The sequence below is a fragment of the Heteronotia binoei genome, chromosome 13, assembly GCF_032191835.1.
Source record: "Heteronotia binoei isolate CCM8104 ecotype False Entrance Well chromosome 13, APGP_CSIRO_Hbin_v1, whole genome shotgun sequence".
Taxonomy (NCBI): Eukaryota; Metazoa; Chordata; class Lepidosauria; order Squamata; family Gekkonidae; genus Heteronotia; species Heteronotia binoei.
Window position 1 is genome coordinate 13,338,501 of NC_083235.1, and position 22,551 is coordinate 13,361,051.

The window sequence follows — 22,551 nt, forward strand, 5'->3', positions numbered from 1 at the left end:
GTCACACAGTGGCCAAAAAAACACCAGGTGCCATCAGGAGGTCCATCAGTAGGGCCAGGACACTACAACACCTCCCACTGTGCCCCCACCACCACCAAGAATACAGAATATCACTGCCCCAGACATAAGAACGTAAGAGAAGCCATCTTGGATCAGGCCAATGGCCCATCCAGTCCAACACTCTGTGTCACACAGTGGCCAAAAAACACCAGGTGCCATCAGTAGGCCCATCAGTGGGGCCAGGACACTAGAACCCCTCACCCTGTTCCCCCTTCCCAAGCACCAAGAATACAGAGCATCATTTGCCCCAGACATAAGAACGTAAGAGAAGCCATCTTGGATCAAGCCAATGGCCCATCCAGTCCAACACTCTGTGTCACACAGTGGCCAAAAAAACCAGGTGCCATCAGGAGGTCCATCATTAGGGCCAGGACACTAGAACCCCTCCCACTGTGCCCCCCCAACCACCAAGAATACAGAATATCACTGCCCCAGACATAAGAACATAAGAGAAGCCATCTTGGATCAGGCCAATGGCCCATCCAGTCCAACACTCTGTGTCACACAGTGGCCAAAAAACACCAGGTGCCATCAGGAGGTCCATCAGTGGGGTCAGGACACTAGAAGCCCTCCCACTGCACTGCACTGGTTAGGGATGCCAATCTCTGGGTGGGGCCTGAGGATCTCCCAGGATTACAGCTCTTCTCCAGGCAACAGGTAGGGTTGAGCCACCACTAGGCCGTGGGAAAAGAAGTGTGAAGATGTTTTGTCCTTCATAGTCTTATGTAGGGGTTGTCTTGTAGAAAAATAGGTGACAGAGCTGATTAGCATAACATAGCATATGCTGCCCCCCCTCCAAAAAGCAACCCAATGCAAGAAAGGAGGTCCATGGGCAAGCGAGGCCTGCTTGGGCTGGCTAGAGATCCAGGGAAATGTCTGCTGGGCACTCCATTATTCCCTATGGAGACCCATTCCCATAGGATAGAATGGAGAATTGATCTGCAGGTATCTGGGGCTCTGGGGAAGCTGTTTTTTGAGGTAGGGGTACCAAGCTTTCAGCATAGCATCCAGTGCCTCTTCCCAAAATACCCTCCAAGTTCCAAAAGGATTGGACCAGGTGGTCCAATTCTATGAGCCCCCCAAAGAAGGTGCCCCTATCCTTCATTATTTTCAATGCAGGGAAGATGTTTAAAAGATGTGTGGTCCCTTTAAATGTGATGGTTGTGCCTGTCACACCCTTGCTCTTGGCTCCACCCCCAAAGTCCCTAGATATTTCTGGAATTCGACTTGGCAACCCTATCTCTAGGAGTTTCCCAGCCTGGATCTGTCAACAACTTTATCATATCAAAGAAGCCATTTGAACAACCAACACAATATGCGTGACAGCGGATGAAAACCATATATGATTTATTATAAAACGGAGGGACTGACTGAAAGGAGACCATAAAGCAATGGATTTGCCCTCTGCTTACTGGGACGCGGAGGCAAAGGACGCTTTAAAGATGGGTTTGTGAAACAACCGTTAAGTTACCTCGAAAGTGTTTTGGTTTCCACATGTCAAACAGTGGCTCCTTCTTTCAGAGCCGCTACCTTGTGATCTGCCTGCCAAAGACCATATCTTCCTCTGCTCTGAAACTGTCAATGCCCACCTCTCACTGGAACGGGCGTGGGATGGGGCGGCCAATTAAGTTCAATCGCTCAACGTCCAGCCGGAGCGATTCCGCTAAAAGCCAGGGCTCGGTCGCCTTCAGCGAACAAACAAATAAGCCCCACATCTTCATTTTGCTTTAATTAAAGAGCCATGGCGAAGCCTTCTCGATTCACGTTGGTCTGGAGCGCTATAAAGGCAAGCTTCCAACCTTCTCAAGAATCATCAGCCATAAATAACCAATGGTCCTTTGGGCAGTGCCAGCACCTGCAGAAATGGGAGGTTCCATCTTGGCACGCGTAATTTGGATCTGGCCACAGAGGGCCCATACAGCCAAACTGCTCACTGGAAAATGGCTCACAGAAAAGGCTCAAAAAGGTGGAAGGAGTTTCATGGAAGTTCTTAGTAACTTCTCTGGTGTGGTGCCTAGTTAAGATTGCCTTCATGTACAGAGACCCTTGCTTCATCGTTTAGTTCTATTTTATGACAATTATAGTGGCTTATTGTTTCCTCTTACAAAGGTATAATAAATAGCTGTTGTAGATTTTCCGGGCGGTATGGCCGTGGTCTTGGCATTGTGAGAACTGACGTTTCGCCAGCAACTGTGACTGGCATCCTCAGAGGTATAATAAATAACTTAAACCATTCCACCAAAAAGTACCGATAAGAACATGGCCTCTGTCATCTGGAGATCAGTTGTATTTCCAGATCTCCAGTACTCACCTGGATTTTGGCAACCCCAGGTGGGGGCAGTGAATCCCGCAGTTTGGAGGCCCTCTGCCTGCTTCAGGGTCATCAGAAAGTCGGGGGGAAGGAAATGTTTGCTGGATGCTCCATTATTCCCTATGGAGACTGATTCCCATAGGGTATAATGGAGAATTGATCTGTGGGTACCTGAGGCTCTGGAGGGATTGCTTGTTGAGGTAGATGCACCAAATTTTCAGCATAGCATCCAAGGCCTCTTCCCAGAATACCTTCCAAGTTTCAAAAAGATTGGACCGGGGGGGTCCAATTCTATGAGCCCCCAGATTAGGTGCCTCTGTCCATTATTTCCTGTGGAGGGAAGGCATTTAAAAGGTGTGCAGTCCCTTTAAATGTGATGACCAGAACTCCCTTTGGAGTTCAGTTATGCTGGTCCCAACCTTACTCCTGGCTCCACTTTCAGTGTCTCCTGGCTCCACCCCCAAAGTCCCCAGATATTTCTTGAATTGGACTTGGCAACCCTACTAGTAACTCTGATTAGGATTATGCCATTAGGTGTTCTAGGTTGTTTTGCCAGTTTGGGGGAGAGACTAAATATGAACTGGGGAACTGTCTTAGCTCCTGTAGTACTAGGCTTGTTGCCAGCCTCCAGGTGAGGCCTGGAGATCTCCTGCTTTTACAATTGATCTTCTGCTGGCAGAGATCAGTTCCTCTGGAGAAAATGGCTGCTTTGGAGGGTGGACTCTGGGGCATTGTACGCTGCTGAGGCTCCTCCCCTCCCCTCCCCAAACCCTTCCCTCTTCCAGCTCCACCCCCAAAGTCTCCAGGTATTTTCCAACCCTGACCTGGCAACTAGGGGTGCCAATCCCCAGGTGGGCAAGCAGGAAACCACAGTGTAACTATTGGTAAGGCAAAATTAGGAAAACACTGTGTAATTTACAAAGCGAGAATAAATGCAACCACTCTTATTATGCTTTCAGTTCATTGGAACATCACAAACACAACTTTCAATGAAAATACAGTGGTTCTTCACTGCGCTCAACATACATAGTCGTTCCAGCATGGAACCAAGCTGGAGAACCAAGCGTGGGGAACCAAGCGTGCAGATGAGACAACGTAAGCTATGTGAGAGCTGTTGCCTAAGCACGGGTTCCGGAAAAAATACAGGTGGCCAGTGGAAGTGGCGTATGAAACACGGAAGGAACCTCGGCCCCGTGTCGCTGTACCTGTGGGCTTGAGGACTCCTACCCTCACTGCACTTGAATAAATGGTACACTTGCCTCTACCAAGAAACAGGACATTTTTAGACAGCAAGATATTGTACCTGTATAGCACTGCATATTGATCTGGAACGATCACCTGGGGATTGGCAACCTTAGTTGCCAGGTCAGGGTTGGAAAATACCTGGAGACTTTGGGGGTGGAGCTGGGAGAGGGAAGGGTTTGGGGATGGGAGGAGCCTCAGCAGCGTACAATGCCCCAGAGTCCACCCTCCAAAGCAGCCATTTTCTCCAGAGGAACTGATCTCTGCCAACAGGAGATCAATTGTAAAAGCAGGAGATCTCCAGGCCTCACCTGGAGGCTTGCAACAAGCCTAAGGAGCTAAGACAGTATGTTGAGCTCAGTGAAGAGCCACTGTATTTTTGTTGAAAGTTGTGTTTGTGATGTTCCATTGAACTGAAAGCATAACAAGAGTGGTTGCATTCATTCTTGCTTTGTAAATTACACAGTGTTTTCCTAATTTTGCTTTACCAATCCCCAGGTGGGGATAGGGGATCCTCCGGTTTGGAGGCCCTCCCCAGCTTCAGGGTCCTCAGAAAGCGGGTGGTGGTGGGGGGGAGGGAAATGTCTGCTGGGCACTCCATTATTTCCTATGGAGATTGATTCCTTGGGTATAATGAAGAATTGATCTGCGGTTATCTGGGGCTCTGTGGGGAGGCTGTTTTTTGAGGTAGAGGCACTATAGCATCTGGTACCTCTCCTCAAAACACCCTCTAAGTTTCAGAAAGATTGGACTAGGGGGTCCAATTCTATGAGCCCCAAAAGAAGGTGCCCCCATCCTTCATTATTTCCAGTGGACGGGAGGCATTTAAAAGGTGTGTGGTCCCTATAAAAGTGGTGGCCAGAACTCCCTTTGGAGTTCAATTATGCTTGTCATAAACTTGCTTCTTGCTCCACCACAATGCCTTCTGGCTCCACCCCCAAAGTCCCCAGATGTTTCTTGGGCTTGGCAACCCTGCTGGCAACCCTATGTAGTACACTGGCTTTCAGCATCTGCTGAAATTGCTTCCTCACAGAATGTGAGGAATTTTTGGAAGAAAAACGGGGTTGGGATTTTTTATTATTCTATTGCAGTAAATAGCACAAAGCAATACATTCATGCGTTTGAGCATCAGCACAAGCCTTTTGTTTTCTATACTGGAAGAAGAAACTTCAGCAGATGCAAATTTCCAAGCAGGTAGCCATGTTGGTCTGAAGCAACAGAACAAAGTTTGCATCCAGGGGCACTTTTTAAAGGCCAACGAAGTTTAATTCTGGGTATATGCTTTCATGTGAATGCAAACTGGAGGAAGTCCGTTTCAAAATATATAAAGAAGCGTGCATGTACACGAAAGTTTATACCCAGAATTAAACTTTGTTGGTCTTAAAGGTGCCACTGGATTCAAACGTTGCTCAGATTGAAATTTTCTCACTTCTGCATGCCAACATTTCCCTTTCTGCACAGAAGAGACAGGAACCCCACCGGATCCTCCCTTTTGCTTGCTTTTCCCCTGATGCTGCAATGTTGTTGTTTTGAGTGCAAGCTTGACATGTCCAACTTAAGAAATATCTGGGGACTTTGGGGGTGGAGCCAGGAGCAAGGATGTGACAAGAAGGACCAAACTCCAAAAAGAGTTCTGGCCATCACATTTAAAGGGACCACATGCCTTTAAATGCCTTCCCTCTATTTGGAAATAATGAAAGATAGGAGCACCTTCTTTGGAGGCTCACAGAATAGGACTTTTTCAGACGAGGGGATCTGCAGGGTACCCTATCCCCTCGCCTGATGAAGTCTGTATGCATACGAAGCTTACACTCGGAATAAAATTTCGTTGGTCTTAAAGGTGCCCCTTCGCTCCTACTCTGTTCTACGATCGAAGCAAACGCTGGAAAAGGGCGTGCCCATTCACAGCGCACGCGGCAGGCCATGTTGCTAAGCAACGCCCAACCGTTCTCTTGTCCCCGGACAAAATGGCGCGTCCACCGTGTAACGCGTGCGCACTGCGAAGCTAAGGCCAGCCTTCCCGGGCGGAAGAAAAGGCGCATGCGTAGAATTGTCCGGTGTTTCTGAACGGAGGAAGGGGTTGAGCCGAGTGTTGTGAAGACCCGGTGGGGGATGCAGCGTCGGCAGTATCGTGAGTTGTTGTTTTTTAAAGACCACCAGTCTTAATGCGTGGAGCAGCCCTCTTGCGTGAAAATCCAGCGGATCCAGCTTTCTCCCATCAGCAGGCTCGAAGGAGCTGCACCTGTTGAGCTTCTGCCTGTTGTCGTTGTTAAAGGCCCAGGATCCCTTGCGGCTGGTGGGGGTGGGGGAGAAGGGGAGTGCCAGTCTGAGCTATCGGATGCCATAGGAATTCTAGAAATAGGTGGGGTTTAAGTTTATTTTCAGGCAGGACTGCTGGGCAGATGTTCAACAGGTACAGCTTTCCCACGTTGTCTTACTGTAATAAGATACGTCTGCCTGACCTGTGGCCGTTAAAAAGCCAAGAAGCCCTTTCAATGGGGGGAAAGGTGGAGGCAGGCAGAGAAGTCGGGGATTTGCAATAGAGAAGAGAAAAGGCTTATGAAGATATGCATGCAGGCCTCAGATTCAGCAGGAGCTCACAGGAGCGCAGCTCCTGAACCTTTCTGAGGGTTCCCCTTCCTCCTCCCCACTAACTTGTCCACTGAATAGTAGCTGCAGCTGCATAACAATCCCTGGATCAGGATAGTGAGCAGCTCTCATAAACCCCTGGAGAAGCCCACCCCACACTTCTCCACTTCTTATGTGATTTTGGACTGTGGGTGGCTTGCTGGTTTTTTGACTGGGGGGGGGGGCAGCCCAGGAGAGCCCCAGGCGTGCGAAGCCTGTTTGGGCTGGCTGGATCTCTATCCAGCCAAAGCAGGCCTCGCTCGCCCATTTCTTGCATTGGGTTGCTTTTGGCTGGGGGGTGGGGTGGGATATGCTAATGAGTTATGCTAATGAGCTCGGCCACCTATTTTTCTACAAAACGACCCCCCCCCCCCCCCCCCCGTGTATGAATGTAAATCAGAATTCCTGCTTCAGGATCTCTGCTGTAACTTACTTTTCCCGCTCCTTACAGACTTCCTGAAGGAGAGATGTCCCAGAAAAGACGTAGCAAAAGACCTGTTCCTTCCCAGGTAAGTGGATTTCTTTATTATTGTATGTGCTGATATGTGGGGGACCACTTTGGATTGTATGAAACTGGGAAAAGAGAAAAGGAGAGAAAACACCCAACCGTCATTTTTTTTAAAAAATGTACTCAAAAAGAATACGTTAGAATGGCCGATCAGCAGATCAGCTCCCTTGGAGAAAATGCAATCTGCATTTACGTTTAATATCTACGGCATACTGCCAGTAAAATGTACAATATATGTACACTGTAATTACTAAATATATATATACACACACACACACACACACACATTTCATAAGCGAAAACGAGGACGTGGAAACAGAACCTCCGACAGGGCAGCTTTCTTTATATAGATATATTTCCTATATATGTCTATGACCTGCAGATCTTAGACATACATTCAGAAACACGTATGCCTAATGATTGTAAAGCAGTTCCTTGAGGTTAAGTTGAATATTCTCTCTTCAGGGCAAGATGAAACGTTGCGGCTGCTGAAAATATTAAATGTCCCCGATTGCTCCCAAAAGTTTTGAGTGCCCCTCAGCATCTGTAGATTGCCTTCCAAGAGGGCGACTGTGAAGAATGAACAAAGAGAATGAACAAAGAGAGCCAGTTTGGTGTAGTGGTGAAGTGTGCGCACTCTTATCTGGGAGAACCGGGTTCGATTCCCCCCCACTCCTCCACTTGCAGCTGCTGGAATGGCCTTGGGTCAGCCAGAGCTCTCGCAGAGCTGTCCTTGAAAGGGCAGCTTCTGGGACAGCTCTCTCAGCCCCACTCACCTCACAGGGTGTCTGTTGTGTGAGAGGGGGGAAGGTAAAGGAGATTGTAAGCCACTCTGAGATTCAGAGTATATCTTCTTCTTCTACATGTACTGCATATCCTGTTTGGACTATATGCCTGTGTATTCTGAATGGCTGTCAGATCTCAGAAGCTGAGGAGAGTCATCCCTGGTTAATACTTGGATAGGAGACCACCGAGGAAGTCCTAGGTTGCTACGCAGAGGCAGGCAATGGCAAACCACCTCTGTTCATCTCTGCCCTGACCTGCATGGCCCAGGCTTAGCCTTTCGTTACATCTTGAAAGCTAAGCGGAGGCAGCCCTGGTTAGTATTTGGATGGGAGACCACCAAGGAAGAACAGGGTTGCTGTGCGAAGGCAGGCAATGGCAAACCATCTCTGTTCGACTCTGTCGCGACTTGGATGGCCCAGGCTAGCCCGATCTCATCAGCTCAGAAGCTAAGCGGGGTCGACCATGCAATATTGAATCGACCACTTGGAGGGAGCAAAACACAGGGACCGATTCTCCCGCTAGCCTTATGCCGCTCTCACTCTCCTCTTCTCCGCGGGGCTTCCGTCGGATTTCATACTGTCTGCCCCGGGCTGCAGCTCGCTCCGCCTCTTTCGCGCAGCAAACAAGATCCTCTAAAAAAAAACGTTTTCTGCTTGCCGTGTGAAAGAGGCGAAGCCGGTTGCAACCCCCGAGACAGAGAGTGTGAAATCCGACGGAAGCCCTGCGGAGAAGATGAGCGTGAGAGCGGCATAAGGATAGTGGGGTATCGGGTCAGGCAGAACGGGTGGAAAAAAACCTGAAGGGGCAGGAACACCCAAGCGAGGAAAATGATTATGTTGAAACCCCTCTTGGTGCCTGATAATCTTGTTTGGAAATGAATCCAAGTGGATCCAGACACCAGTCCCTAACCGACTTAGGATCCAGACACCAGTCCCTAACCAACCAGGCAGCCGTTCTGAATTCCCCTTCTTGCCTTTCCCTAGGCAGAACCCATGGAAGTGGATGAAGAATACTCCTTGACCCAAGCGCCGTCTTCCAGTCAGTCGCAGAACAACGTCCAGCGGCACCCACAGAGTCAGATGGATGCCAAAGTAAGAGTACTGCGATGGCTCAGTGGTAGAGCATCTGCTTGGGAAGCAGAAGGCCCCAGGTTCAATCCCCGGCATCTCCAACTAAAAAGGGTCCACGCAAGTAGGTGTGAAAAACCTCAGCTTGAGACCCTGGAAAGTGGCTGCCAGTCTGAGTAGACAATACTGACTTTGCCCCAGGTTCAATCCCCGGCATCTCCAACTAAAAAGGGTCCACGCAAGTAGGTGGGAAAAACCTCAGCTGGAGACCCTGGAAAGTGGCTGCCAGTCTGGGTAGACAATACTGACTTTGCCGCAGGTTCAATCCCCGGCATCTCCAACTAAAAAGGGTCCACACAAGTAGGTGTGAAAAACCTCAGCTTGAAACCCTGGAGAGCTGCTGCCACTGTGAGTAGACAAGACAGACTTCGATGGACCGAAGGTCTGATTCAGTAGAAGGCAGCTTCATAGGTTCTTATATGTTCATATATGTCTGTCCCTTCTTGGAATCACCCTGTTCTCGTTGGCTACATCCGAGGGGACCGCCTTTCCCCAGATACGCCCCAGAGGTCATTGCGATCAGCTGTGCAACACTTCCTGACCACCCCTGGCCTAAAGATAGTCCGACTTGCCCCTGCCTGGTGGATTCAGCTCCCCATGGAGATCCGGGCCCTACCTGAGCTACTGCCATTCCTTAGGGCCTGCAAGATGGAGCTGTTCTGCCGGGCTTATGGCTGAGGCAGCGAGGCGTCCTATCCCAGCTATTACTCCGCCAGTCGGCCTCCCTCGTGGCGACATTGCATCCGACCGCAGTGCTATCTCGCTATTGCTTCCATCATTTAATCTGAGCCTCTAGCCGCTTGCTGCGCCCTTCCCGCCTGTGGCGCGCTTTAGTTATCGTTTTGTCGTTTTTACTTGTTTTCATTTTAATGTGTTGTTTTAATTCTGAACTGTAGGTTTTTCTTGTCGCTGTTGTACGTCGTGATCCGCCCTGATCCCGTTTACGGGAAAGGGCAGAATATAGGCCTGCCAAGTAAATAAATAAATGAAATAATACAGCCAGGGTTATATGTCCTTTGCATGCTAAAAATACTCCCCCCCCCCACAAACAAATGAAAATTCTGTGGGTTCCGTGTCCTGCAGAAGCAGTAGCTGTCTGTCTTATTCTGCATCACTGTGTTTTCCTGTTTTGCATAGCATATTCAACGACATGTGTTCAAGGGTACTTTTGAGTCAGAAAGGCAAGGAAGTTGCTTTTCAACAAAGCCACTTTTTAAAAAGTCCTCACTTGGGTAGCCCAGCATAGCTGGAACTCATCTGTTCTTGAAAGCAGAGTTGGCCCTAGTTATCGCTTTGGGAGGGGGCGGGGGGGAGATGACTGGATGGCAAACACCTGCTGGCATGGTCTTGGGTCAGCCATAGCTCTGGTAGAGGTTGTCCTTGAAAGGGCAGCTGCTGTGAGAGCCCTCTCAGCCCCACCCACCTCAACCACCCACCTGCTGTGAGAGCCCTCTCAGCCTCACCCACCCAACCCCCACCCATTTTTTTTCTCACCCTCCTTCTCTCCCATTACCACATTCTGCACTTTTCCCATACTCTCGTGGAGAGCCAGCTGGTGTAGTGGTTAAGTCTGTGGACTCTTATCTGGGAGAACCAGGTTTGATTCCCCACTCCTCCACTTGCACCTGCTTGCATGGTCTTGGGTCAGCCATAGCTCTGGTAGAGGTTGTCCTTGAAAGGGCAGCTGCTGTGAGAGCCCTCTCAGCCCCACCCACCTCACAGGGTGTCTGTTGTGGGGGAGGGAGATAAAGGAGATTGTGAGCCGCTCTGAGACTCTTGAGTGGAGGGCGGAATATAAATCAATGTCTTCTTCTTCAAATACACACCCACCCCTGACTCCTGCCTGTGTTGTGTTCTGTCTTCAGGTGAACGAGCTGGTACGGTTTCTGCTTGTCAAAGACCAAAAGAAAATCCCCATCAAGCGGGCAGGTGAGATCAGGGATGACGTTTTTACCATTAAAAAAAAAATTGCACTAGAACAGGGGTGGCCAAACTGTGGCTCAGGAGCCACATGCAGCTCTTTCACACATATTGTGTGGCTCTCGAAGTCCCCACTGCCCTGTCAGCCAGCTTGGAGTAGGCATTTCTCTCTTTAAATCACTTATCTAAGCAAACCAGACTGTGGCTTGGAGAATGAATTTAAAGTTAAAGTTGCTTTCTTTCCACTTCTCCCTCCCTTCCTTCCTTCCATTGAAAAATTAGAGATACAATAATAAAGAGCTAAAGGAACTAGAATATGGTCAACTACACTACAGCTTTCCTTCCTTCCTTCCTTCCTTCCTTCCTTCCTTCCTTCCTTCCTTCCTTCCTTCCTTCCTTCCTTCCTTCCTTCCTTCCTTCCTTCCTTCCTTCCTTCCTTCCTTCCTTCCTTCCTTCCTTCCTTCCTTCCTTCCCTCCCTCCCTCCCTCCCTCCCTCCCTCCCTCCCTCCTTCCTTCCTTCCTTCCTTCCTTCCTTCCTTCCTTCCTTCCTTCCTTCCTTCCCTCCCTCCTTCCCTCCTTCCTTCCTTCCTTCCCTCCTTCCCTCCTTCCCTCCTTCCTTCCTTCCCTCCTTCCCTCCTTCCTTCCTTCCTTCCTTCCTTCCTTCCTTCCCTCCTTCCCTCCTTCCTTCCTTCCTTCCTTCCTTCCTTCCTTCCTTCCTTCCTTCCTTCCTTCCTTCCTTCCTTCCTTCCTTCCTGTCAAATGTCTGATGTTCATGTCTTGCTGCTCTCAAACATCTGAAGTCTATTCTGTCTGGCTCTTAGTTAAGCAAGTTTGCCCCCTCCTGCACTAGGACTACTAACATTCCGCCATCAGGGTTGGGTTAAGCAAATGTCTTTACATGATTCTTCTTCCAGTATTTTGGTTTAGCGAAGCTCTTGAGACCTTCAGCCAAGGACTTTGGGGTACCGTCACAGAAGGGAGGGAGAGAAAGGAGCAGAAATTAGGGTTATTGTTAGTCACCGTGACAGAGCGGCAGACGAGGACCCAGGTTTGAATCCTCCACTTCTGCTATCACAAGCGCTCAGCGAGTCCTACCTTGCAGAATTGTTGTGAGAAGATGGAGGAGGGGTCTCTTGAATCCCAACTGGGGAGGAAAGCAGCATATAAAGAAATAAATGCACACATGCAGGGGTGGAATTCTAGCAGGAGCTCCTTTGCATATTAGGCCACACAGCCCTGATGTAGCCAATCCTCCAAGAGCTTACAAAAAAAAAGAGCCTTGTAAGCTCCTGGAGGATTGGCTACATCATGGGGGTGTGGCCTAATATGCAAAGCAGCTCCTGCTGGAATTCCACCCCTGCATACCAGATATTCCAAATGCTGCAACCAAGATGTCTATCTAGATCTTGGTTCCAAGCTAGTCTCTGTACCTTTGTTTATTCTGATGGTAGAGCTGTTCGGGTTTCAGTGAGGACGCACCAAGAACCACGACACACAAAGCTCTGTGTCTTCTTCTTGCAGATATTCTGAAACACGTCATCAAAGACTATAAAGACGTCTGCCCCGAACTCCTGAAACGTGCCAACCAGACCCTTCAGCAGGTAAAGAAGGAGCCTCTTATTGGCTTGGGCGGTAGCATCATACTCTGTTCTTTCTTCCTTATGAGCGGTGATGGTTCCAAGTGTGGTTGTAAACAGAAGGCCGCTGCAGAGTGGGATGAGGCCAAAATGGTTGTCCTCCCTCCCAACTAGAATCGCTTGACCGTGGTGCACACCAGTGCTCTCTAAGCGGAGTTAGCGGGAGCTAGCTCATAGCCTTTTTAGCCTCCGGCTCACGCATTTTTTGTCTTAGCTCAGGAAAAATGGCCCCAGAGCAAGCTTAAGTCATGCCAGTCGCTCACAACGTAGAATTTTTGCTCACAAGACTCCACAGCTTAGAGGGAACATTGGTGCCCGCTAGCCACCTTTCTTGGTGCCTGTCTAGCATTTTTAGAAAGCAGATGGAGCTTTTACCCAGCAAGACGTCTGATCAATGCTCCCTCTAAGCTGTGGAGTCCTGTGAGCAAACATTCTAATTTGTGAGCTACTGGCGTTAAAGCAGCGAGCTGCATAAATTCATGTGCTCCGGAGCCCTCCTTCCTGAGCTCGTGAAACGCATGAGCCGGAGGCTGAGAAGCTGTGAGCTAGCTCACGCTAACTGTGCTTAGAGGGAACACTGCTTCTGATGGGCCTTGGGAGATTTGATTGGTGGTGGCTGCCAGCATAGCCAGCTTCAAGTGGGGTTTGGATCAACATCTGGAGCAGAGGTCCATCAGTGGCTGTTAGCCACAGGGTATAGATGGAACTCTCTGCCTGGGGCAAGTGATGCTCTGTATTCTTGGTGCTTGGGGGGCAACAGTGGGAGGGCTTCTAGTGTCCTGACCCCACTGGTGGACCTCCTGATGGCACCTGGGGGTTTTTTTGGCCCCTGTGACACAGGGTGTTGGACTGGATGGACCATTGGCCTGATCCAACGTGGCTTCTTTTATGTTCTTAGCACAGCACAATGGTCTACGCTGTATGACTGAAGGTAAGCTGTGGCAGCCATTTTGGGGGTGGAAGAACTTCCTGACAGTCAGAGCGGTTCCTCAGTGGAACAGGCTTCCTCAGGAGGTGGTGGGCTCTCCTTCCTTGGAGGTTTTGAAACAGAGGCTTGATGGCCATCTGACAGCAATGCTGATCCTGTGAACTTAGGGGGGAAGGTATTTGTAAAGTTCCTGCATCGTGCAGGGGGTTGGACTAGATGGCCCTGAGGGGTCCCTTCCAACTCTATGAATCTGTGATTCGATTCCAGTGGCACCTTCACGACCACAAGATTTTCAGAGGATGAGTTTTCAAGAGTCAAAACCTCCTTTTGTCAGGTACCAAAGTGAGCTTTGGCTCTTGGAAGTTCATACCCTGAAGATTTTGTTGGTCTTCAAAGGGCTACCGGATTGGAATCTTAACTCTTTCCCTGCAGACCAACACTGCTACCCTCTGAAACTATCTTTATTTGTGTGTGTCTCTCTTTCTAAACAGCAGGAGTTGGAACAGTAGACTTATTTTTTTTTTTCCTCCCCAATTTGGCAGGTATTTGGGATGGAACTGGTGGAAATTGACCCAAAGTCCCACTCGTACATCCTCGTCAGCAACTTGCCACCATTGGAAATAGAGAGCAGTAAAGAGTAAGGAGAAGAGAAAGGGTTGTTCTTTTTTTCGTGTGTGTGTGTGTGTGTGTGTGTATTTCAGGGGTGGCCAAACTGACTCGGGAGCCACATGTGGCTCTTTCACAAATGTTGTGTGACTCTTGAAGACCCCATTGGCCAGCTTGGAGAAGGCATTTGTCAGCAGCTTGGAGAAGGCATTTAAAGTTAAAGTTGCTTTCTTTCCACCTTTCCCTCCCTCCCCCAATCTTCCTTCCTGTCTTGTGGCTCTCAAACATCTGACATTGGCTCTTACCTTAAGCAAGTTTGGCCACCCCTGCTTCAGACCAACATGGCTACCCCTCCTGAATTCACCTTTGTTGTTGTTGTTACTGTAGATATACTGACATATTGTGTGGCTCTTGAAGCCTCCACCGCCCCATTGGCTGGTTTGGGGGTGGCGTTTGTCCCTTTAAATCGCTTCTCCAAGCCAAGCGAGCAGCTTGGAGAAGGCATTTAAAGTTAAAGTTGCTTTCTTTCCAACTCTCCCTCTCCCATCTTTTTCCGTTCCTTTCCTTCCTTCCTTGCGGCTCTCATACATCTGGCATTTATGTCTTGTGGCTCTCTAACATCTAACATTTATTCTATTGTGGCTCTTATGGTAAGCAAGTTTAACCACTCCTGGGCCCTGTTCAGACGCACAGTATAATCAGATGTTGCTGCTGTTTCCTTCCGGATTTAAAGTGGCTGATCAGACAGCAACATCTGTGTCAAGCATGCAGGTTCAATGACGAGTCGAAGTTGATACAAAGACTACGTTTATTGATAGACCGATACTTTCTGTGTAACAGGTTCTTGAGAGTAATGCTGCAAATACATTGATACAATACTTTTAAGGCTTACTTCAAAAGGATTCCAAAGGGTGGGGGTGCGGGGTAGCTCTCACACATAAGCTATCATAAATGTCTACATTCTCATAGTGTTATCAGGACTCTGTCCTTGCTTTCCCCAGATGCGTCGCACTCCCTACCAGGAATGTATGGGAAGGTGCTGATTACTTCTTCTCAAGTTAGTTTCATTTCTCACTACTTCTACTTTTCAGGCAATAAAGCAAGAAGGGGGGAGGGAAAGAATAACAGAGCTAGCAAAGCTTGGTCCTCCATGATACTTCACAGACCAGTGTTAGGCAGGACCCTATAACAATCAATTATCAATGGAATTTCACCATGTTTGACAATCTGCTTCCCGGTATTAACTTGTGGTAGCCTACCCCCAATCCTTCTCTGAACTGGATTATTTTGTTACCGGCTCCTTTGCGGTGTTTTTTGAGTTCTCCAGTTTCACCTCGTAGTTTTCTCCGTCTGGATAGTTCTGCTGCGATATTAACCGATTTCCGAATGTCTGAAGGCTGTCCCAGAGCAAAAGGAGCCTCAGACATCCAGTTTACGGCCGCCATTTTTTTTTTACTACTTAAAGATATGCTCATAACCGCATAACCACATGTTTTAACCTTTGCGCATGTGCGCATAATGCGCCTGTGTGCGTAACGTGTGCATAATAGTGGAGGGGGAAAAAAGAACTGCATGGTGCCGTCGTGTGGACGGCAGAAGACGGTTTCACCGCGGAGTGATTCGAATTGCAGTACAGCAGTCTGATCGATAATATCCGGAACAAAGATATTCGGAACAGAACCGGGTCAGTTTAACACGGACTCAACACGCTGTGCGAAGAGGCCCCTGGTGTATTTTTATGTGCCTTTGCGCACCTGGAAGTCATGGCAGTCTCTGGTGACTGACCCCTACTGGAGGCCTGTAGGATATTCAGGTGGCTGCATAAAGCCTACCTCTGTTCCTCTCGACTGCTGGTATTTCAAGGAGGTCTCCCATCCAAACACTTGCCAGAGTCGGCTGAGCTTGGTTTACGACAGGGGTGGCCAAACTTGCTTAACGTAAGAGCAGCATAGAATAAACGTCAGCCCCGCCTGCCCTGCAAGGTGGAATGGCGATTGTCAGCTGCTTTCAGACTCCTTAGGGTGGAGAAAAGCAGGGCATAAAAACCAACTCTTGCCCTCCTCCACATGAAACCTGCTGGGTGACCTTGGGCCAGTCCCAGCTCTCTCAGAATCCTCTCAGCCCCGCCTACCTCACAGGGATGTCTGTTGTGGGGAGAGGAAGGGAAGGTGATGGTAAGCCACTTTGAGACTCCTTAGGGGGAGGAAGAAGAAAGAAGAATTATACTCCGCCCTTCTCTCTGAATCAGAGACTCGGAGCGGCTTACAATCTCCTATATCTCCTTCCCCCACAACAGACACCCTGTGAGGTGGGTGGGGCTGAGAGAGTTCCCGCAGCAGCTGCCCTTTCAAGGACAACTCCTGCCAGAGCCGTGGCTGACCCAAGGCCATTCCGGCAGCTGCAAGTGGAGGAGCAGGGAATCAAACCCGGTTCTCTCAGATAAGAGTCTGTGCACTTCACCACTACACCAAACTAGAAAAGTGGGGCATAAAAACCTACTCTTCTTAGTTTCAGAAAAGGCGCAGGACAGATTTTTCTCTGTTGCAGGGACGAGAACACCCCCAAGATGGGCCTCCTGCTCCTCCTCCTCAGCCTGATCTTCATGAAGGGCAACGTGGTCAAGGAGTGTGAGTGTCACGCCTTCCCCTCCTCGCCCCGTTTCCTTGCTCTCCTCAGTTAACCAACCCTCCTTTTGTTGGCTTTCTCTCCCTTCAGCTGCTGTTTGGGAGGTGCTGAGGAGGCTGCGAGTGAACCTCGGGTATGAGCGGATGTCTCAGGGAAGCCGGGAGCCACTGAGTTCACCCCTTCAGTGGGGCAGATGGAATGAAACGGAGGGCTGCGGGGGGGAACGGGGGCGGGAAGGATCGTTCTTTGTTCATCTGACATAATGAACTCTGACAGGAATACTGTTTCTTCTTCCTTTCAGAGAAAAGCACAAGATCTTTGGTGACGTGAAGAAACTCGTGACGGAGGAATTTGTCCGGCAAAAGTGAGTGGCAGGGGCTGCTGTTGACCCATGGTACCACCCTGAGGAGAGTCCATGTTGGCATAGTGGTTAAGTGTGCAGACCGTAATCTGGGAGAACCGGGTTTGATTCCCCACTCCTCCACATGCAGCTGCCAGAATGGCTTTGGGTTGGTCATAGCTTTTGTAGGAGTTGTCCTTGAAAGGCAGCTTCTGTCAGAGCTCTCTCAGCCCCACCCACCTCACAGAGTTTGATTTCCCACTCCTCCACATGCACTTGCTGGAATGGCTTTGAGTCGGCCATAGCTCTCGTAGGCGCTGTCCTTGAAAGGGCAGCTTCTGTCAGAGCTCTCTCAGCCATACCCACTTCACAGGGTGTCAGTTGTGGAGGGGGGAGGAGGTAAAGGAGATGGTGATTTGGAGTGGAGGGCAGGATATAAATCCAGTATCTTCCTCTAGAGAGCCTGTTTGGTGTAGTGGTGAAGTGTGTGGACTGTTTTCTGGGAGAACTGGGTTTGATTCCCCACCTGTCCACTTGCAGCTGCTGGAATGGCCTTGGATCAGCCATAGCTCTCGCAGAACTGTCTTTGAAAGGGCAGCTTCTGTCAGAGCTCTCTCAGCCCCACTCATCTCACAGGGTGTGTGTTGTGGGGGAGGAAGATAAAGGAGATTGTGAACCGCTAAGATTTGGAGTGGAGGGTGGGATATAAATCCAATATCTTCTTCTAGGTACTTGGAATACAATCGTCTCCCCCACACAGAGCCCCCAGAGTATGAATTCAGATGGGGACCACGGGCCGCCGCAGAGACTTCCAAGAAGCAGGTCCTACAGTTTGTTGCGAAGGTACAAATTCAGCTGCTGCAGTCTAGGGAAACGGAAAGGATTTGAGCCTGGAGATTAAGCATAGGCAGCACAGGTGGTGGAAAGAGTTGGTTGCACATGCATACCTGCACCATCCTAGCAAGACAGTATTTCTGATCAATGACATTTCCCCATGTGGCTGTACCAAAAATCCCACTTGGTATAGTATGCCTGATCCTAGGTTTGCCAAGTCCAACTCAGAAAATATCTGGGGACTTTGGGGTTGGAGCCAGGACTTTCCCATTCCCTAAAATAAGTAAAATACAGCAGCACAGTTTCCCTGAATACAGTCTTCACTTCCTCGTTCCCCAGCAGCTGCACATCCACTAAACGAAACTGAACGAACAAGCACACACTTTTGTGACCTCACTGGGGCAATTTGCTTAAAGTTGCTGAATGTAACTATCTGCTCTATTTCAAACAACTTCTTCAGATGAATAGGCAAACAAAAGAACACAGCCTAAGGGGTGGAGTTTTCTCCAAAGGCGGTGTCTGTTCGCCCTCCCTCCCTGCAGCTTTCCTGCCGAGATTTAAAGGCACACACATACAGAAACTCAAACAGTTGCAAGCCTCTTCTAATGTGGAGGTTTAAAGGTTCATGGTGGCTGTTGGGGCAGGGCTTCCCCCCACCAGCCAGCTGACTGGTGGTGGAAAGGAGCCTGAAAACCCAGGGGATCCCCCACTGGGACCTGGGGACTGGCAAACTTGGTCTCCAAGAATAAACAAATTATACACCCAAAAGTTCAGCTTCTGGGACTGGGATAAATTGTGTATTTATCAGAGGTGGCCAAACTTTCTTAACATAAGAACCACATAGAATAAATGTCAGATGTCTGACAGCCACAAGACATGAATATCAGATGTTTGAGAGCTGCAAGACAGACAGACATGGAAGAAGGAAAACGGACGAGGGAGGGAGGTGAAGGGAGAGGTGGAAAGAAAGCAACTTTAACTTCAAATGTCTTCTCCAAGCTGGCTGACGGGGTGGCAGGGACTTCGAGAGCCACACAATATGTGTGAAAGAGCCACGTGTGGCTCCCGAGCCACAGTTTGGCCACCCCTGGTATATATGGTGTAATTGTTAAGAGCAGCAGATTCTAACCTGGGAGAGCTGGGTTTGATTCCCCCGCTCCTCCTCCCCCATGCAGCCAGCTGGATGACCTTGGGCCGGTCCCAGTTCTCTCAGAGCTCTCTCAGCTCCACCTACCTCCCAGGGTGTCCGTCGTAGGAAGCGGAAAGGAATTGTAAGCAATGCTCCCTCTAAGCTGTGGAGTCTCGTGAGCAAAAATTCTCCTTCGTGAGCAACTGGCATTAAAGTTTTGAGCTGCTGCATGGCAGACCTCCTGATGGCACTTGGGGTTTTTTTTGCCCCTGTGTGACACGGAGTGTTGGACTGGATGGGCCATTGTCCTGATCTGACATGGCTTCTCTTATGTGAAGTCTTGTGAGCAAAAATTCTAATTTACGAGCGGCCGGCATTAAAGTTGTGAGCTGCTGCATCAATTAGTTTGCTCTGGGGCCTTTTTTTTTTTTCCTGAGCTGAGACAAAAATGTGTCAGCTGAAGGCTAAAAAAACTGTGAGCTGACTCACACTAACTCAGCTTAGACGTAACACTGATTGTAAGCAGCGTTCCCTCTAAGCTGAGTTAGCGTGAGCCAGCTCACTTTTTAGCCTCCCGTTCACACCGTTTGTGTCTCCGCTCAGGAAGGCTGGCCCCAGAGCAAACCAATTTATGCAGCAGCTCGCAACCTTAATGCCGGTAGCTCACAAAGTAGAATTTTTGCTCACGAGGCTCTACAGCTTAAGAGGCAGCATTGATTGTAAGCCACTCTGAGCGAAGGGCGGGGTATAAATCCAACTCTTCTTTTCCCACTTTTAGCATAACTTAGGTTAAGATGCTTTTCCAAAAGAACTTGGCAGGGTGGATGGAAAGGGGCGGGGAGTTGGGAACTATGAAGATACTGAAGGATGTTGCTGGGGTGGGCACAGTGGGAGGGCTTCTAGCCCCACTGGTGGACCTCCTGATGGCACTTGGGTTTTTTGGCCGCTGTGTGACACGGAGTGTTGGACTAGATGGGCCATTGTCCTGATCCGGCATGGCTTCTCTTATTTTCTTATGTCTGGGGCAGTGATGCTCTTGGTGCTTGGGGGGCGGGCCACAGTGGGAGGACCTCTAGTGTCCTGGCCCCACTGATGGACCACCTGATGGCACCTGGGTTTTTTGGCCACTGTGTGACACGGAGTGTTGGACTGGATGGGCTATTGGCCTGATCCGACATGGCTTCTCTTATGTTCTTATGTCTGGGGCAGTGATGCTCTGTCTTCTTGGTGCTTGGGGAGCGGGCCACAGTGGGAGGGCCTCTAGTGTCCTGGTCCCACTGATGAACCTCCTGGTGTCACCTGGGTTTTTTGGCCACTGTGTGACACAGAGTGTTGGACTGGATGGGCCATTGGCCTGATCCAGCATGGCTTCTCTCATGTTCTTATGAGGGACTGGCTTCCAATCCCTGCTTGCCATGAAATGTTCTCAGCCTGTTACTTCCTCTCAGCCTAAACCTCTCTCACAAGGTCGACGGGAGGCCACTGCATACCAAACGGCCCTGCTTCACCATCAAACTTCTGATGCGGATAATCTTCCATACATGGCCCCCTCAGAAACACTTTTTCGTGAGAGCATGGGAGAAAAATAGTTCAAAAAGAAGGAATACTGGTTTTGCTCTGCCACCGCAGGGACTAGAAACTTAATTTAAAAAGAAGAAAAAACCCCCCAGAAGATGGCATTTTCAGGAATCCTGTTATCTTGTTTCGCTTTCTACCTCAGTGCTTTTTCTAACCGGGCTTTGCTGTCTTCCTCCTCAGATACAGAACAAGGACCCCACGTTTTGGATGAGCCAGTACAATGAAGCTGAAACAGAGGCTAACGCTGCAGGAGGACACTAGCCGTTCAGGTATTCATTTGGAATACCGTGTACAGTTCTGGTCACCGCACCTCAAGGAAGATATTATAGCATTGGAAAAAGTGCAGAAAAGGGCAACTAGAATGATTAAAGGGTTGGAACACTTTCCCTATGAAGAAAGGATAAAACGCTTGGAGCTCTTTAGCGTGGAGAAACGTAGACTGAGGGGTGGGTGACATGATAGAGGTTTACAAGATTATGCATGGGATAGAGAAGGTAGAGAAAGAAGTACTTTTCTCCCAATATGAGAACTTGTGAACATTCAATGAAATTGCTGAGCAGTCAGGTAAGAACGGATAAAAGGAAGTACTTCTTCACCCCAAGGGTGATTAACATGTGGAATTCACTGCCACAGGAGGTGGCGGCGGCTACAAGCATAGACAGCTTCAAGAGGGGACTGGATAAACATATGGAGCAGAGGTCTATCAGTGGCTATTAGCCACAGCCTATTGTTGGAACTCTCTGTCTGGGGCAGTGATGCTCTGTATTCTTGGTGCTTGGGGGTGGCAACAATGGGAGGGCTTCTAGTGTCCTGGCTGCACTGATGGACCTCCTGATGGCGCCTGGTTGTTTTGGCCCCTGTGTGACAGACAAGAGTGTGGACTGTATGGGCCATTGGCTTGGATCCAACACAGCGTCTCTTATGGTCATATGTCTGAGACAGTGATGCTCTGTATTTTTGGCCCTTGGAGGGCAACAGTGGGAATTCTGGGCCCTAGTGGACCTCCTGATGGCCCCTGGGTTTTGGCCACTGTGTGACACAGAGTGTCGGACTGGATGGGCCATTGGCCCGATCCAACATGGCTTCTCTTATGTTCTTATGTTCAGGTGTTGGATTGTGGAAGGAGCCGAACAAATTCCAAAGGGAAACCCTCTATCTTCAGTCGCCTTGTCTGATGCTGAGAGATGGTCCTTGGCTTTCGCTGAATGGGAGCTGAGTTCTGTATCATGCGGTTTGTGTACCAGATTTCCCTGAGCAGAGGAAAACGTCCGCAAGTGACTGAGATCATTCACCCAGCATTAAAAGAAATGTGCTTTCTCGGTAGGGCCGTATGATTGTAGCTGCAAAGCTAATTTATCCTTCTCCCTTGCTGGTTTGTCTGTTTGTTTGTTACAGTTAAGAGCAGGGGTGGAATTCTAGCAGGAGCTCCTTTGCATATTAGGCCACACCCCGATGTAGCCAATCCTCCCAGAGCTTTATTCTGTAAGCTCTTGGAGGATTGGCTACATCAGGGGTATGTGGCCTGATATGCAAAGGAGCTCCTGCTAGAATTCCACCGCTGGTTAAGAGGAATATGGGCCAAGGGTAGCAGCGTGTTCAGACATGGAACTGTTGTGTATATTCACCTGCCCCCTGCCACGCGGGTGCCACGTAATAAAAATGTCTCTCCGTTAAAAGCAATAAAGTTAAGAACTTTGACAGTGCACTGACTTTATTGAGAGTTAAAAATACACTTTCATCTCTCCAGATCAGATGAGAGCGCATAACTTTTCCTGGATTTGTCCTCCACCGCCACCTCTTGATGCATTAGTTTTACAGTTTCCTCCTTTGTTGGTGGGCGACACCACCCAGCCGGGGCTGCACGGATCCGATGGAGGCACGTCGACCTGTGGCACCATTTTCGTTCAGAGAAGGCCATTCGTCCGCACAAAGGTGACCTTCAGGAGATGGTGCAAACAAGGTGGTTCGGCACCTCTCCGCCCCCCCCCCCCCCGCCCCACCTTTATTTCTCCAGGTTGAGCCGCATGCCCACGTCATCCATGAGAACTCCACAGTAGAACAGAAACCGGGATTCTTTGAATGCACAAGTTGATCAGTAGTGGTCCGGCACTGTGTCCAGGGCTTCCTTGGGATCTCGTGTGACGTCAACATTCTGCAACGAGAGAGAGAATAAGGTTTAGGGTGTAGCTCGTTTGATAGCTTAGTAAATTATGGTTCCCGCGGAACTGAGTCCCATCAATAGCAATCAGATGGCTGGGTGAATTAGAAGAAGATATTGGATTTATATCCCGC

At 49.3% G+C, this 22,551-nt stretch overlaps 2 protein-coding genes across 8 annotated transcripts in view; one reads left to right on the forward strand and one right to left on the reverse strand.

The window, feature by feature from the left end:
- The first annotated feature begins 5,635 nt into the window (after positions 1-5,635).
- On the forward strand, positions 5,636-21,957 carry LOC132581599 (non-structural maintenance of chromosomes element 3 homolog). Of its 2 annotated transcripts, XR_009556133.1 has the most exons (13): positions 5,642-5,744; positions 6,693-6,750; positions 8,519-8,626; positions 10,528-10,591; positions 12,104-12,183; positions 13,690-13,784; positions 16,301-16,380; positions 16,469-16,511; positions 16,680-16,742; positions 17,447-17,561; positions 20,440-20,528; positions 21,366-21,595; positions 21,795-21,957. XR_009556133.1 is itself a non-coding variant. In XM_060252928.1 (12 exons), the coding sequence occupies exons 2-11, from the start codon at positions 6,709-6,711 to the stop codon at positions 20,518-20,520; spliced, it is 771 nt and encodes a 256-aa protein (XP_060108911.1). In that variant the 5' UTR covers positions 5,636-5,744; positions 6,693-6,708; the 3' UTR covers positions 20,521-20,528; positions 21,366-21,957. The 2 variants fall into 2 exon arrangements, 1 of the variants encoding a protein (XP_060108911.1); XM_060252928.1 differs by having other exon boundaries at positions 5,636-5,744; positions 21,366-21,957.
- Positions 21,953-22,551, reverse strand: part of PFKFB1 (6-phosphofructo-2-kinase/fructose-2,6-biphosphatase 1) — a 37,234-nt gene continuing 36,635 nt past the window's right edge. For all 6 annotated transcript variants that reach the window (XM_060252927.1, XM_060252924.1, XM_060252926.1 and 3 more), the window contains one exon: positions 21,953-22,411. In XM_060252927.1, coding sequence (XP_060108910.1) covers positions 22,352-22,411 — 60 coding nt within the window. In that variant the 3' untranslated portion in view covers positions 21,953-22,351. The remainder of the gene's footprint in view (positions 22,412-22,551) is intronic.

Coding starts and splice junctions, on each gene's coding strand:
- LOC132581599 (XM_060252928.1), top strand. CDS start 6,709: ATGTCCCAGAAAAGACGTAGCAAAAGACCTGTTCCTTCCCAG. Junction 8,627..10,527: donor AGAGTCAGATGGATGCCAAA/GTAAGAGTACTG, acceptor TTCTGTCTTCAG/GTGAACGAGCTGGTACGGTT. Junction 12,184..13,689: donor CCAACCAGACCCTTCAGCAG/GTAAAGAAGGAG, acceptor CCAATTTGGCAG/GTATTTGGGATGGAACTGGT.